We start from the raw sequence: 16,678 nt of genomic DNA on the forward strand, positions 1-16,678 counted from the left end.
GCCATGGTACAAAGTGCTTTAATTACTCAAGGGGGTCAGAAACCCATTTCCAAGTATTTCACCCAGCAGAAGCCAAACACCAGGTAATGGGAAACAGGAAACAAGAAATGGGAAGAACGTAGTGAATGGGCCGGACCTCTGGGGCATAGTTGCGTCACTGCAGCGACCAATTTCTTAAAGAGCAACCGCTACTCGCTCAGAGACCGACTCGGAAGATGACACAGTAAAGGTTAGTCATACTACAACAGCTTTGGGCTAAGAGTGCATTTAAGTAATTTAGCCCGCCTTTAGGAAGAATGAATATACGCACTGACGTGCTCTGCTTTGACGATGCGTCGGCTGAGCACCGGAGTTTCCAGGTTAGGATCGTAGAGGTGAAGCATGGTCGCGTAGAATCCCGCCAACTTCCAGTCGTTTCGATGAGTGACGTAGTTGAGTTGCATCCATGCTTCGTCAAGTTTGTGGATCTCCACCTGCGATGCGTGGTGGGATCCTCTTTTACTGTAGCTTTTGACAGCGCAGGATAGGCGTACGGGCTGATTTCCACCAGGACACAAAAACACGTAACTTTAAAGAAGAGATCATTGCGAATGTCGCTGGGGTAATTATCAAGATCGCTTTTGAGAAAGTTGAGGTAAGCCAGGAAGTGGACCATAATACAACATTTTGGACGAGTTGGTTACCTACATTCATTATTACAGCGCAAAGACGGCACAGAACAAGAAGGGGACACAACAGCGCTGCTAATTAACTGTTTTGAACAAGGGAAGCTTCCTGCCTGCCTGTCTGTACTTTGCTAAAACGTCGACACCTTCAGAGATGCAACGGTCTGCTTCGGTCTTCTCCGCGCGTCGGGAAACTTGTTTTACCATAGCCAAGAGCTCCGGTCTCGATGCTTTTGGCTCGACCGCAAACTTGGGCCCCCGGCCAAGGACTTGCCTGATGTTGTCGGGAAGGGAGATGCCCTCCATGACGTGGATTCGTTGCCCGGTAACTGGAGTCCTCTTAGGAAGAAGTGCACGAAGCGCTGGGAGGGTCTGTTGCCAAAGGAACTCGGTGGTGCGGTCAATGGACCGTGATAAATGGTGCCACTGTGCATTCGAATGTTCTGGCCCAGCATGGAACTGTACCAAAACCTTCAAGCGCTCCTTGTGCGCTCGCACTTGCTGAAGCCATTCAGACCTGAGAATCTTGCAGTCTCCTCCCATGGCTAGCTGAAGGTTGTACGCCGCCAAATAAGGCTGATACATCAGGTGGCAGGATTCTCTTGCGAACGCAAAACCCGAGTGAACGTGCTCGGCAAGCCGCCGCGGCGACTACTGGTATCACTTGAAAGAGATCAGGAACACATGTAAAAGAGCCCTTTGTACTAGAAATAAAGTTCCATAATACAACATTTTGGGCGAGTGGGCACAGAACAAGAAGGGGACACAACAGCGCTGTGTGTCCCCTGTTGTGTCCCCTTCTTGTTCTGTGCCGTCTTTGCGCTGTAATAATGAATGTAGGTAACTAACTCCGAGGTAACTTGCCGAGGTAACTTGCCGAGCACGTTCACTCGGGTTTTGCGTTCGCAAGAGAATCCTGCCACCTGATGTATCAGCCTTATTTGGCGGCGTACAACCTTCAGCTAGCCATGGGAGAAGACTGCAAGATTCTCAGGTCTGAATGGCTTCAGCAAGTGCGAGCGCACAAGGAACGCTTGAAGGTTTTGGTACAGTTCCATGCTGGGCCAGAACATTCGAATGCACAGTGGCACCATTTATCACGGTCCATTGACCGCACCACCGAGTTCCTTTGGCAACAGACCCTCCCAGCGCTTCGTGCACTTCTTCCTAAGAGGACTCCAGTTACCGGGCAACGGATCCACGTCATGGAGGGCATCTCCCTTCCCGACAACATCAGGCAAGTCCTTGGCCGGGGGCCCAAGTTTGCGGTCGAGCCAAAAGCATCGAGACCGGAGCTCTTGGCAATGGTAAAACAAGTTTCCCGACGCGCTGTTGTGTCCCCTTCTTGTTCTGTGCCGTCTTTGCGCTGTAATAATGAAGAAAGGAAGTGGACGCTACCAGAGGTCAGCTCTGGTCTGAGATAGAGATGTGCTAATAGTATAAATTTTTAAATATGAAACCGAAAATCACCCTATTCTACTCGCTGTACGAATCAGATACTCAAGTTCACAAAATAATTCAAAACTGTTCAAATATAGTTCTTAAGATGGTTTATGGGGGTTTAACGTTCCAAAGCGACTCGGGCTCTGAGGGACGCCGTAGTGAAGGGCTCCGGAAATTTCGGCCACCTGGGGTTCTTCAACGTGCACTGACATCGCACAGTACACGGGCCTCTAGAATTTCGCCTCCATAGAAATTCGACAGCCGCGGCCGGGATCGAACCCGCGTCTTTCGTGTAATCAGCCGAGCACCATTACCACAGAGCCACCGCAGCGGCGTCGTTCTTAAGAGTATGAAGCAATAGCGTTAATGTGTTAATTCCAATATATGCGTAATTGATCGTTCTCTACTCTACAACCACTGGTCGTTGGGAATCCTCATTCCACTCCCGGCACAGTGGTGGAGCAGTTAAGCGATGTGTCACTGCCCCGGCAGGTTGCTGTTTCAAACAAAGCCACCGGTGGCTTGAGAGACGAGGATGCTGAATTGGGCGCAATGGAATGCATGCATTTCTGGACGCTTGAGAGACCCAGGTTGCTCGGGAAGAGCAATCTTGGTCTCATAACCTGGGTGAGCAACCTGCTCTTCCCGAGCAACCACTCACGACTAGTAATGAATTTTAACTGCCACCTGCTACGGTGGGCAGGTTGCGTTGACGGCACGAGATCACGTGATCTAGGGGTTGGTCAAGAAAGGCGACCTGCTAACACCGCTCACGCCGCCGCCGATGACGACAACGACGACGCCGGGTGTTCAGCTGAACGGGTCCTCTAACGCGATAGAACAGTTTCCGAACTTTTGGTATGACGAAGGGCCGCAGTCTTATTTGACGACTGCTCGGAAAACAGGGGCCAATCCGAAGCCGTAGAGCATGCCGTCGTGATCGCTGTGCCCACCAATGAGAGCTCAGAGCCACGACGCGGCCCGATGCCTTAAAGGTGCACTAAAGAGGAATCTGAACTCCTCTACACACACACACACACACACACACACACACACACACACACACACACACACACACACACACACACACACACACACACACACACACACACACACACACACACACACACACACACACACACACACACACACACACACACACACACACACACACACACACACACACACACACACACACACACACACACACACACACACACACACACACACACACACACACACACACACACACACACACACACACACACACACACACACACACACACACACACACACATATATATATATATATATATATATCACCAAAAATCACCAAAAATTGAAAAACATAACAGGATTTAATTCACGACGTTTCGGCCAGCCTGGAGGCTGGTCCTACAGCCGAAACGTCGTGAATTAAATCCTATTATGTTTCTCAATTTATGGTGATTATATATATATATATATATATATATATATATATATATATATATATATATATATATATATATATATATATATATATATATATATTATTGAAATAAAACAGACGTGGTGAGGAAACACTACTTTTCTTGACGTTAGCCAAGGAGAGTTTAGAAACTGATATCAACGAGCTGTGGTAAATCTTTGCGTACGTATAAGATGTACTGAGACGGGTGCATAGGTTCCTGGAACACGCCCAACTTGACGAAGGCTGGAAGACCATACACCAGGGACAGCTGCGCGATCCGATCCGAGACGTCGAAATTCGGGTCGAACTCCGTACTAGACGGGTCGAGGTCGAGCCGCTGCAGGAAAGACTTCAGCCACGGTAGCTGCGCGTGAGACAGCAAGAAACGCGTGCCAATCAGAGGGTTCAAGAGCGCCACGTGAAACCTTTTTGACAGCGAAGCTGTATACCTCTACCGTCCAAGGAAATTTTCGTGTCGTCGGTGTCGTCAGCAAAATACGCCAGGCTAAAAAGTGAATGCTACTTCGGGTGGAAAGAAGTACCCAACACCATATAAACGTATGTATAAGCATAAAGCAGTCGCAATGTTAAAAAAATAGAAAAATAAAATAAAACAGTATAAATAAAAAATAAAAAGCACGTAATAATAAAAAATATAAAAAATAAAAATGTGTTTATAGATGGTAAATCTCCTTTGAAAACAGGCATTCTGCATACTGTTCAGTAGGCGTTTTCATTAAGAAAAAACGCTAAACAAGCATCAATACCACATGATGGATGATAAGGCGCGTGTGAACGATGGGAACACCGTTTCACCAATGCAACTCAGCCAGCCGCCATTCATGGTTCATGCACTGATTTAACCTTAGCAAAGAACACCTCTACAGTTAGAACTGAAAATCTCAGTATATATCATACTGATCATAAAGCAGTCGTGAACGCCGTTGGGAAGTAATAAAGGGTAATATAAGTACATTTCACTTGTCTCTGTTTTCACCCTTTTTAGAGCCAAGAGTGTGAATTTTCAATTGAAGTCGCAATGGGTAATTGGGTGCCGTTTTACAGCTTCGCTGTCCAACCACCTTCACAGCATGGATTGGAGCCACAATATTTTTTTGGGGGGTCATATTTCAGCATCTGACCACTGCAGCGTTATTAGTCCCCCCCCCCCCCCCCTCACCTTCATTATTTTGAATTCCACTCTAAGGCTCTCTACACACAACGCTAATCTGAAGAAAAAAAATCTGCGTTTGGCATTAGCGGTCTCATTAAAGCTCGCTCATAATTTAATTGACACGAACCCTTAATTGCCACGAAAATTTCCTGTTACCCTTCTATTATGCATTTTTCAAGAGTCACAGCAGTTACGTAATTTTTGCATGGGGACTCACCGTTCCCTCATTTCATCTGTGCAACACTTACTAACCAGGCCCTCTCTATTGCCCATGCAGCTCCTCTGCTGATGCTGTTTCCTTGTTACTGGGTAACATAATCTCAATTAGCTATCTATTTCATTATCACCGTGGGATTGGGGTGTTTTAGCGAATAACGCGTGCACTATATCTTTTTGAACAATTATTCTACCCTATGTTGTATACCAATGATATTGCTAGGTTTACAGCTAGAAACAGTTTTATACTCCCGAATGGTCACAGTAACTAAGCAAAAATGACCTCCCATCTTCACGCCATTTTATTCGGAGCACATTGCCTTTTGCATTTAGAAATTTATATTTGTTTAGTTTTGAAGCGAAACCTTCACTGCGCTAGGCAAAGCCGATTTCGCCATGTGTTGCCGGTTGACTTTCAAGTGAGCCAGAGGTGAAGTGTGGCTATAGGCCTTACCACATGTGGTCCACCGTGGTGTTGCGCCACTTGACCTTTGACCTTTCGATTCGCCGGGAGAGGGCAGTAGAGTAGGCCGCAGCGTTCATTGGGTGACCAACCTCTCGCGATGAACCATTAATTTAACTGCCACCTGCCAGAGTGGCAGGGTGGGCGCGCTGCCTATCCCGTGTGCGGAATGCACTCAACGTTACAGACGCCAAGCCGCGTCTAGCTGCCCGATGCACCACAGCTTTCGCTCTCTAACCAGATTCAGCAGTAGTTAAATCGTAGCTAATTTTTTCAAGGATAAGCCAAATGTCCCGCCCTCTTCCCGATCCGAAAGAGAGGGCTATGCATACCTCAGAATTTCTCTCGTCGGAGCCTAGACGGACGCAGGCCTGGTATAAGCCCGCCGCCTTTTCCGAGGCACTTTGACCACTGGGTGGGATGACAGTGGTGGAAAGGATTTCGCTGATTCCTCGCTTCGTGTAATTGGTCAGCTGTTAAGTGGACGACAGAACAAGAAGTATCAACATGAGATAGTGAATTTTTTGTTTATATAAGAAGGGGTTGAGGCCAGTTGGTGGTGCATATTTATTTAAGAGCAGCGAATAAGAATTGGACGAAATAAGACGATAAACATAGACGCACTAAACAAAATCCCGAGGGACACTTAAGACTCGTCACGTGCTTTGAATGCGAAAGCATTGCCTCATCGTGACGTCTGTTGCGAGGTTCATTAAAGGTTTCTCTCCTTTTTAATGACACATCTCCTCATTAGCATACAGTCGTAAGTAATGTGACAAGATGTAAAGCGGTTTTGTGACCTATGAGTTGCGTGCTCGGCTAACAACTTTGGAAGAAATTGTATTTTTCTTCTTTGCTGTAACGTCACTCTCCTATGTTCTACTGATGACGTCATATGAGGGCATGGTGACGTCACTGAGGAATTTCGTGCCATGGACGGTGACAGACGGCGGCTTTTGTGCTAATGGGGCACATAATCCTTTCGAGTTGAATTATTTGATGTTTATTTGCTGGAGCTGCACATCGGCTGTAACGCGCTGCATTGGAGGGCTATGGATTATAAGATTTTTCTACAACAGCTCGCACCCTAAGCAGCTAAACTACGCGGTAACAACGGCGGTATACGACACTATCGGCCAGACAAGCACAGCAATGGTGGGAACGGCAACACGTTACCATATTGGCTGTATCAGCCGTACGGGCGTGCTAAAACTCTCAGATTTCGACCACCTGGGATTCATTCGACCACTGAGCCAACGCGGCGGCTGGACTTGAGGGAACGGAAGAAGCTAGTGAAGAGGCAGTCCATTAATTAGTTAGCGGTAAGAGGGAAAGTACAGGAATTCAGGATATCGCTGCAGTACAGATATTCGGCTTTAACTGAAGACGACGATCTTGATGTTCATACAATTAACGATAATCTGACAGCTATCTCCAACCCATGAGGGCGTCTAACCCTACCGACAGAATAGAACTGGAAGAGTCATCCAAGTTAATAAATAAGCTTAAGGTAGCCGACATAAGGGAGTTAAATATGGAGAGAATCGAGCATGCTCTAAAGAACGAAGGTAGCCTAAAAGCGGTGAAGAGGAAACAAGGCATAGGGAAAAACCAGATGTATGCATTAAGAGACATGGGGGGGGGGGGGCAATGTCATTAGCAATATGGATAAGATAGTTAAAGTAGCCGAAGAGTTTACACAAATCTATACAGTAGACAATGCAATCAGAATGTTAAAGAGAGAGACAGTAGCGCACAGCAATGCGTCATCCTGCCAGTAACGAAAGAGGAAGTAAAGAAAGCCTTAGGGAAAATGGAAAAAGGAAAAGCAGCTGGAGAGGATCAGGTAACAGCAGATCTGTTGAAGAACGGAGGGGATTTCGTGCTAGAATAATAATAATTATTAATAATTGTTTTTTTGGGGAAAGGAAATGGCGCAGTATGTCTCATATATTGTCGGACACCTGAACCGCGCCGTAAGGGAACGAATAAAGTAGGGAGTGAAAGAAGAAAGAGGTGCCGTAGTGGAGGGCTCCGGAATAATTGCGACCATCTGGGTGGTCTTTAACGTGCACTGACATCGCACAGCACACGGGCGCCTTAGCGTTTTTTCTACATAAAAACGCGGCCGCCGCCGTCGGGTTCGAACCCAGGAACTCCGGATCAGTAGCCGAGCGCCCTAACCACTGAGCCACCTCGGAAGGGTGATCGTGCTAGAAAAACTAGCCACCCTGTATACACAATGCCTTATGACCTCGACCGTACCGAAGCTTGGAAGAATGCAAGCATTATCTTAATTCATAAGAAAGGAGACGCCAAGGACTTGAAAAAGACCGATCAGCTTACTATCCGTTGCCTAAAAGGTATTTACAAAGATAACCGCTAATAGAGTCAGGGCAACCTTAGACTTTATTCAACCAAATGATCAGACAGGCTTTCATAAAGGATATTCCATAATAGATCATATCCACAGTATCAATCTGGTGAAAGAGAGAGCGCAGAATATAACAAACCTCTATATATAGCCTTCATTGATTACGAGAAAGCATTCAACTCACTGGAAACCCCAGCAGTCATACAGGCATTGCGTAATCAGGGTGTAGAAGAGCCTTATGCAAAAATACTGGAAAATATACATAGCAACGGCACAGCTATAATATTCCTCCATAAAGTCAGCAATAAAATGCCAATAAGGAAGGGCGTCAGGCAAGGAGACACGAGCTCGCCAATGCTATTCTCCGCCTGTTTACAGGAGGTATTCCGAGGCATGAATTGGGAAGAGTTGGGGATAAGAGTTAATGGAGAATACCTGAATAACCTGCGATTCGCTGATGACATTTTCTTGCTGAGTCACTCATGAGATGAACTGCAAATCATGATCAATGAGTTAGACAGGCAGAGCAGATCGATGGGTCTAAAAATTAACATGCAGAAAACCAAAGTAATGTTCAACAGTCTAGCAAGGGAACAGCAGTTCACAACTGGCAGCAATGGGCTGGAAGTGGTGAAGAATGCTTAGGGCAGGTAGTGACAGCTGAACGGGATCATGAGAGGGAAATAGCTAGAAGGATAAGAATGGGGTGGAGCGCATATGGCAGGTTCTCTCAGGTCATGAATGGCAGTTTGCCAATATCCCTCAAGAGAAAAGTGTGCAACAGCTGTAGTTTACCGGTACTCACCTACGGGGCAGAAACGTGGAGGCTAACGATAAGGGTTCAGCGTAAGTTAATGACAACGCAGCGAGCCATGGAAAGCAAAATGATAGGAGTAACGTTAAGAGACCGTGAGCGGGCAGAGTGGGTGAGGGAACAAACGCGTGTTGATGACATCCTAGTCGAAATCAAGAGGAAGAAATAAGCTTAAGCAGGGCATATAGTGAACTAAAGATAACCGCTGGTCCTTAAGGGTAATGGAGTGGATTCCTAAAGAAAGTAAGCGTAGCAAGGGGCAGCAGAAGATTAGGTGGGTGGATGAGATTAAGAAGTTTGCAGGCAAAGGGTGGATGCAGCTGGCAAATGACAGGGTTAATTGGAGAGACATAGGAGAGGCCTTTGCCCTGCAGTGGGTGTAGTCAGGTTGATGATGATGATGATTAGATTATTCACCGCGACAATTTTGCAGTAAATGTTTGCCCTAGAGACGTTTCGCCTGAAGGCCGCTTCATGCGCCAATTAGCCGAACGCTGCTTCTTTAAATTATAAAAAACAACATCGCAGAAAGCATTCAGTATTCAGAAGTAGTGTGTTTTAGTAATTGTTTCGATTCGCTTTCTTCAGAGAGGAGTAGCACAAAAATGGTCAAGACATAGGGAGCGTGTCTAGGTGTTTACTTAATACGCACAAGTTATCGTTCCCACGTTATTGTGTTTATTCTTCCTTTCGTGCGTTAGGATAGGTTGAAGTAAGATATTTTGTCATTAGTCCTGAGTGCCTAATTGATATTATTTGTTTAAGTAACAGACGCTATAAATGAACCTTTTTACGGCTTTTCTTTTCGATCAGGTGAGATCCACTCTGAACTAAGCTTTTTCTTGTCATTGGTTCGGGAGTTCTTGTATCTACAAAACCAGCGAGCCGAGAAACCGCTCACCTTCAATATGGCATCAATGCCGCCTTCGAATCTGCTGCATACGAATGCGTAGAAGTCGTCGCACGGGTCGTAGCTCCAATTCAGCGAGGCGTTGATCAACTCTGCGGCAACCAAATCACCGGGCGAAAAAGGCGGCGCTGTAGACTCCTGCTCCGTTTGGGCAGTGGTTGTTTCTCGGGAAGTAGGCTTAAGAGTAGGGGTCTTTTTTCGGGCGGTGGTGGTTCGTCTGGCAGTCGTCGTCTTGGGGGTCCTCGTCCAGTCAGGTACAAAGGGCCGCGGCAACGCTGTCGTGTACGCTGAGGAGGTGTAGAGAAGAGCAAGCCTTAGAGAATGATAGCACACAACACGGCCACACATTCGTTTGGCGGACATAGATAAGGACATGAGGGGACCGTCAGGTTATAGATAGGATATAGAATAAAATCGGACGACGGTTACCCCGCAGCAGATGCTGACCTCGAAGCCACTACAAAAATTTCTAGAGGTGCTCTCTGATCCGGAGTTCCCGGGTTCGGACCCGACCGCGGCGGCTGCGTTTTTATGAAGGAAAAACGCTAAGGCGCCCGTGTGCTGTGCGATGTCGGTGCACGTTAAAGATCCCCAGGTGGTCGAAATTATTCCGGAGCCCTCCACTACGGCACCTCTCTTCTTTTCTTCTTTCACTCCCTCCTTTACCCTTCCCTTACGGCGCGGTTCAGGTGTACAACGATATATGAGACAGATACTGTGCCATTTCCTTTCCCCCCAAAACCAATTATTATTATCAAGTCTGCTTAGGTGCATTAATGCGAAACCATTTCTCTTACTGCGTGTCTTATACCCCGGTCACACGGGCACTCTAAAGGCACTTTGAACTAATGCTCCTTTACGCTCCCAAAGGAGCACTACTTCAAGGGAGTTCGTCCGTGCTACACGGTCGCGGAACGACCTTCGCAAGAACTTTTTAGCGCCCTCTTCGGCGAAAAGCGTTATTTAAATTGCAAACCTACTGCACATGTAAATGCATAAATGTCACATGTTTTTTAGTAAATTAGCTTTATAACCGTATTATGTTAAAGCAACGCAATTTTAACTGCAATAATGACACGATTTTCCAAGTATAGAGCATAACATCACGGTGCTGGCCACACTGAGCCCAACTCGCTCGTATATCTGGAACGAGAGTATGGCGTAGTGAGACTGCCACAAAACAAATGATCTTATATTTTAAAACACCACTAATCTTATGAAGTGAATTTATAAAACGAAAATTGAACGCTTCTTTTCTCAATTTATTTATGCTGTTAACTCGCTGGGAGAGAGAGTACTCCCTTGAAGCCTCAAAGGACGAACTCGAGCTGCCTTGTTTCGAAGCTCCTTTGAGCTAGGTGTCCTTTGGCGCGTCCGTGTGGCAGCGCGCGTTCGTCCTTAGAGTAATGGAGCATTAGTTCAAAGTACCTTTACAGTGTCCGTGTGACAGGGGTATTACTTCCCTCATACGCGTCCGCCATCTCGTCTCCGTCATCTTGCCTACGCGCGCGCCATCTGCTGGAGCAGCGACGTACATTGTGAGGGGGGGTTTCAGTGGGTGACGCATGATGGCGCTACGACTGCATTTTTATTAAGTTCGCGCGGCCACGCTTCGTCCCACAACTTCCGTCCAAGGTGCCTGTCCACAGCTTCCGGTGACGCCACTCATGAGCCAATAAATGATTCTGTATTAGAAAGTGGCTGGTAATCGCAGAATAATAGCCGCAGCGCTGGGCCAATGTTGGGAAAAAAGAGCACTTATTTTGCATGTTTTTACTGACACATCCATCTCATTACTTTCAGTCTAAAGAGAGATTACCTCTCAAAATACACTACATGTCTAGATGTTAGAGCACTCCGTAGAGTAGAGATATAAACGTGTTTAGACGCTCTACAAGTGTTAAGTTTATCTCAAACGGGACAGCTTACGTTTCCAGCAACTGATTTCGTGTACACTGAGTTCACGCAATACGCGTATGATCATTCAGTGAACAGTAAATGCACACAATTTAATGAATGCACGATCTGCCTTGAAATCTCAAATATTTCCAAAAAATGTTTAGCATTTATGTAAACACATGAAAAAGAAACCACTCTCACGCAGCGGCCTTCACTGTCTATGCTTATATATGCGTGACACTGATAGAATTCAGTTAACATGCAACTGCATAATCGGTTCCCACGATGTGCCGACTCTACTGTGGACCAAACACGATGACTGCAACGTCAACAGCAGTGTCTGAATCATAGTCATAGTGTGTAACGTGCAAAGTTGGCTTGCAATTCTGAACGGCATTTCATACGCATGTGAGGGACCGTAGTGTGGTAATCAAGCTGTGCACTTTTTCTGCTTGTGCATAAAAAAAAATATTAACCGTCATTGTAGTGGGCTGGGGGGGGAAGGGCAGCCGCCTCCTTTCCTGACGCCCATGAAGATAACTATTCAAAACCACCACGCCACTAACCGATTAAATAAATATATAGCGTGCTGTAGAAATCTAATGCTAACACATTGTCCTCCACATGAATTGCATTGATCACCCATTAATTATTTATCCTTTAATGATCAAAGCCCGAACTCAGTCCGCTAATCATGAGGATAGAATTTCACAGAGACTGGTAGAAAGATATCTTACTTGCTGGCAGGATTCGAACCCAGCACCTTCGCATGGCCCGTGCAGCGCTCTACCGGTCAACTCATATCACACGGCGGTAGCTGTCTCTATCCTGTTTTCTGCTGTATTAGGGTTTCATGTAGACTTGTCTTGAGATTGCTGGCTTGCGCATGCACCCCGAACCATAGCTGCGTGGAAGGCACTTCCGGCGTTTGAGACGCCAGAGTCTCGAGGTGGCGAACTTTGACCACAGACTATGCAAAGCTGGACACCCTGTACCTGCTTAGTCCCTGTTACTTCGCAGAGGGAATAAATGTTATTGATTCTTAGCAGGGCGGAAAAGCGCAATCAAATTGGGGGGAAAAAAACCCAAGAGGGCAGCAAATATACCAACAGGACGGAGAAGGGGGAAACGAAAGCCTCAGCGAATAATACCAAGTTCTCTAAGCTAGAACAAGCACCTGACTTGGCATAGATTTTAATCCCACAATGTCATGGAATACCCACATTAGCAAGATATGCATCACCCTCTCTAAATTCATAGGTATCATCGCTCGTAATAAACATATTTTGCCCGCGAAAACGAAGCTCGACCTTTATTACGCTTTTTTCTTCTCATATATAGATTATCGTTACTTGGTATGGGGAAATACTACTGTGTCAAATACACAAAAACTTTTTACACAACAGAGAAAAATTCTACGGATCAGTACAAATGCTTCTTCTGACGCCCCGACTCGCCCCATAAGACAAAGGTATAAAATTATTCCGGTTAATAAGGTATTTGATTACAGGTTTGCCTGGTTTTATAAAAAAAAAATCAAGGCACGAAACGGCCCTTTTTTGAGCCGCATTGTTCCTCTTGTACCATATACCACACCCTATGCAACTAGAGACCATGGAATGCTTGCAATACCCAGATGCAGAACAAACTACGGTTGTGCGATGTTAAAATATATTCTTTCGAAATGTTTGAACACCCCTCTCTATAGAAATTTAGCAAAAATGACTTCTTCTGCACTTAGGGAACTGTTCATTGACTAGGTTGTATTTTGTTACTCTGTTGAATGTTTTTACCTGTCATTTCTCTTTTTTTTCTTCTTTCTCTAACAATGTCTAACAATGTATAATGACTCTCATGTGTAACTGTCTCTGCTAATGCTGCCGACTTCTACGGGTGACGAAGCTTGTCAAGCGGTCATTGCGAACCGGCTGTTTTTCTTCACCCACGGTTTTTGTACGACAAAAGCTGAAATAAACTTGAAAAAAATATTCAGAAAAGGATATTATACAGTGGACAGTCATTGCACAGTAAGAAACTTCCACTTCTTTGCGAACAGCATGATGCCGGACCACCGCACCAAGTGGATGTGCAAGAAATCCTCTTCCTAAAGGAGGGAGATCTGGGAGTTTGACTTATGCCACGGTGGAATTCACCGAGCTCATTAAACAAGTGTTAGGGGTGAAAACTAAGGTTTAAATGAATGCGAATCTGCTGATAGATGTCGAACCGGCCAATAAAAAGTGCAATGAGGTACTGGCGTATATTGCGTTTTACGCGGTCAAACACCACGACATTAAGTTCCCGGCTCCATTGAAAAAAAAAAAATCGTACCCAGAAATTCTGTACAAAAGTATTTTTAAGCGGTAAACGTTTATGAACGCAATTTTTTCATATGATGTAAGATGTCACTACAACAATCACTATTACCGCAGAGCACCCGACTGCAGTCTTGTATATTTTTTTTATTCACGTTTTTGCTATCGTCAAAAGCGTTCACCATTCGTTTTCTATGGCAGTCTTAACTGCTCGATGCGATGGATGGAAATAGTTTAAAACAAAGATTTTGCTACATATACGAATCATGGACCATTACCTTTAATATTTATATAACAGTGTTACAATTTCCCAATTTTCAAAATTTTTGCCCGAGAAAGCTGGGCTTGTCTTACCCTAAGCGTGTTTTCTCAACACGATTTCCTACGCTCCGCCGAATAAGCCTATGTCGAAGTCAGCGCTCGGAAGTGTTTCAGCACTGCACAGTCTTGGATTCACTGCCAGAAGGAACCCCACCAATACAGGAAGTGTCCTCGTTATGACATATTTCCTAGAGGGGCAGATGCCTTCACGCGCAAAATGAACGAGGCGTGCAAGCCACGGGGACAGTCGGCCTTGTACGGGTTCGCCTCGATGCGTTGCCTCTTGGTTTTCTGGACGCATTCCTTCAAGAGGGCAATGGGTGATTACCATTTCTTCCGTCGCCGTCAGCATCGTCGTTGTGGCTTGCTTCGTCTCTCCCGGGGGTCTCAACGTCAGCGTCGTCGTTGGTACGGTCGGCATCTGCGATGTCATCGCCGTAACGGGAGATTACGTGTCTGCGAAGCAAGCGCACTAAAACAGCACAAGTCTCCGTTTTTTTGTGGGCGCTGTTTTACTCAACCAAAGTCGGAAAATTCCAGGCTCCAAGTCAGTCTTCGACCTTTGAGTAACCTTGACGAAAGCGGCGGTTTTCTTGCAACGAATGGTGGTACACGAACAAGGCTACACAATCGAAGCGCTACTGACATCAGCGGTAAGTTTTTGCGGTAAGCGCAAGAAGCGATGATTCTGGCGACGCGATGCGGCGTACGGCCGCCGCCTGCCGCTGCATGCCACTAGCCCACTAGCCCTAAGCGACGAGGCTTGGCGGTATATAGCAGAGCATTTCAGCAGTGTTGGCCGGTTGCGACCGCTTCAGTGATCAGCCATTTCGCTTTATCACAAGAGGGCACCTGCCCTAGTACCACGCTTTTAAGGCTTAAAGAGCCCGAAGCATATAAAGGGTTGAGAACAGTTCTTTTTTGGTAACACATTGCGTTTTACGGACCCTTGAAGCAATGCATTGTGGTGCCCTAGATCTCTCAGGTGCTGAGACTTCTAATGAACGAGAGACTTGCCCAAAAGCCCGTTTTTCTGGTCCACAGCTCATACCACGTTTTTGTTGAACTGTTTAGATGCGTGGGGAATGAAGTCTCGGAACCTTCTTCACTGAAACAGCGCTAGCAATACGAACTTCGACCGCAACATCGATCCTAATACACGAATGTACCCACAACGCCGCCCACTATTGGCTAGTCTATGGGCCAAATTTTGTGCAAACCCACAACCAGGGCGGCGCGACGAGTGGCAGCGATTTCACACCCCTTATAGCTCATCGCGCGAAACCATCGCAGGGAGTGTCGCCGCGGATTTATCCGCTCACACGCTTAGCTCTTTACATTAATCGCACTGAGAACTGGGCTCCCGCAGTTCCTGTAGTCATCGATGTACGCATTGCATTACTGACGTGAATAAACGCAAACCCCGGGCTACGAAGCCACTGCATTATTCCCTCGACAAGAGATCCTGGCCCCATACGCAATTTCAACGACTCCTTTTCCCTCAGCTAGAGATACACTTTCAATTCCATTTGAATTTCGAGGATTGGGCCTGTACGGTATAGTGGACATCGCGTGTTTCCTTTTGAGAGGTTGCGGGAGGGATGGTCGGCTCGCACCTGTAAATTTGATGCCATTCATAAAACGTTCTTACCGCTGCGTGTCACTTCAAAAGTGACGAATCCGGCCAGACTGACAACTCCCACTGCTATCAGGGAGAAGATGATGACGGCTGATGCCTTGAGGTCGGTGTCCTTGTCTCTGCATAGGTCGTTTTGAATTACCTTTACGTGCAAGCGTAGAATAGAAAGATAGGAATGATTTAATAGACACTGTGAAATATATGTCACTGACAAGGAAGCTGGTCCAGCATATTCGGCTGGGTGCAGCGTCAAACTAGTGAACTTAAATGACCGATTATTTGAAGGCTTGTTGAGTTCATCACACTCAAAATTGCTCCAAAAACTTCTGGAATATTTTTCTCACTGAAGACGCCGACAGGCTGCAGGCTGAGTCCATCTTAATTGTAAACATTTGTGATTAATTACCCAGCCTAAACTACTTGCCCGAACACTGTAACCCGGTAGTCGGAAGGCGCGTCAACACCATCCAGCAAATTCACGCTTCCAGTGAAACCTTTACTGTTATTTTATTGTTCTGAGAAGAATTTCATCACTAATTAAGGAAGCTCCAGATCATTCAATTTCGATCCCACACTGTCCTTCAATTCCCCTAAGTTTACTTCCGATGTTTCATCACACTCAGCTGTAAGTGCATGCGTGTGTTCCAAGTGCTGGCATGTCGTAGACTGAGCTACAAGCTCAGCTCTATAGTGTTGATAAAATATCCTCGAATAGACAACTTAATGAACACTCCTTGTACTTACAGTACACCTCCTGACATGTGAACGACCAGAATGGTAAGCAGTATAGAGAAACTCCTGTCACGCCATGTTCCAAAACCTCGTAACAACCACGTAGTATTTGTTGACGCTTACCCCAACGACACCTAATGATATAACCAATATACTTCTCAGCATCCGTATGCAAAGTTTTAAGTCACATAGTAAACCTCATGATCACAACCGGTGTTTTTCCTGACGACCTAAAGATCTCTACAATATTTTTTTGTTTT

General features: G+C 45.9%; 1 protein-coding gene and 1 long non-coding RNA gene across 2 annotated transcripts in view; both read right to left on the reverse strand.

The window, feature by feature from the left end:
* Nucleotides 1–4,747, reverse strand: part of LOC144134322 (neprilysin-1-like) — a 32,159-nt gene extending 27,412 nt beyond the window's left edge. Inside the window, exons 1-4 of the mRNA XM_077667260.1 lie at nucleotides 4,742–4,747; nucleotides 3,746–3,925; nucleotides 1,131–1,214; nucleotides 311–473 (exon numbers count right to left, since the gene is read on the reverse strand). Of these exons, the coding sequence (XP_077523386.1) occupies nucleotides 311–473; nucleotides 1,131–1,214; nucleotides 3,746–3,925; nucleotides 4,742–4,747 (433 nt within the window). The remainder of the gene's footprint in view (nucleotides 1–310; nucleotides 474–1,130; nucleotides 1,215–3,745; nucleotides 3,926–4,741) is intronic.
* Nucleotides 4,748–9,566: 4,819 nt separating this feature from the next.
* On the reverse strand, nucleotides 9,567–15,799 carry LOC144135243 (uncharacterized). Its single transcript, XR_013315414.1, has 3 exons — nucleotides 15,699–15,799; nucleotides 14,376–14,468; nucleotides 9,567–9,799 (listed from the first exon to the last, which is right to left on the reverse strand). It is a non-coding gene; the product is annotated as an uncharacterized LOC144135243 (long non-coding RNA).
* Between the last annotated feature and the right edge of the window lie 879 nt (nucleotides 15,800–16,678).

This window comes from Amblyomma americanum, chromosome 5 (assembly GCF_052857255.1).
Source record: "Amblyomma americanum isolate KBUSLIRL-KWMA chromosome 5, ASM5285725v1, whole genome shotgun sequence".
Classification (NCBI taxonomy): Eukaryota; Metazoa; Arthropoda; class Arachnida; order Ixodida; family Ixodidae; genus Amblyomma; species Amblyomma americanum.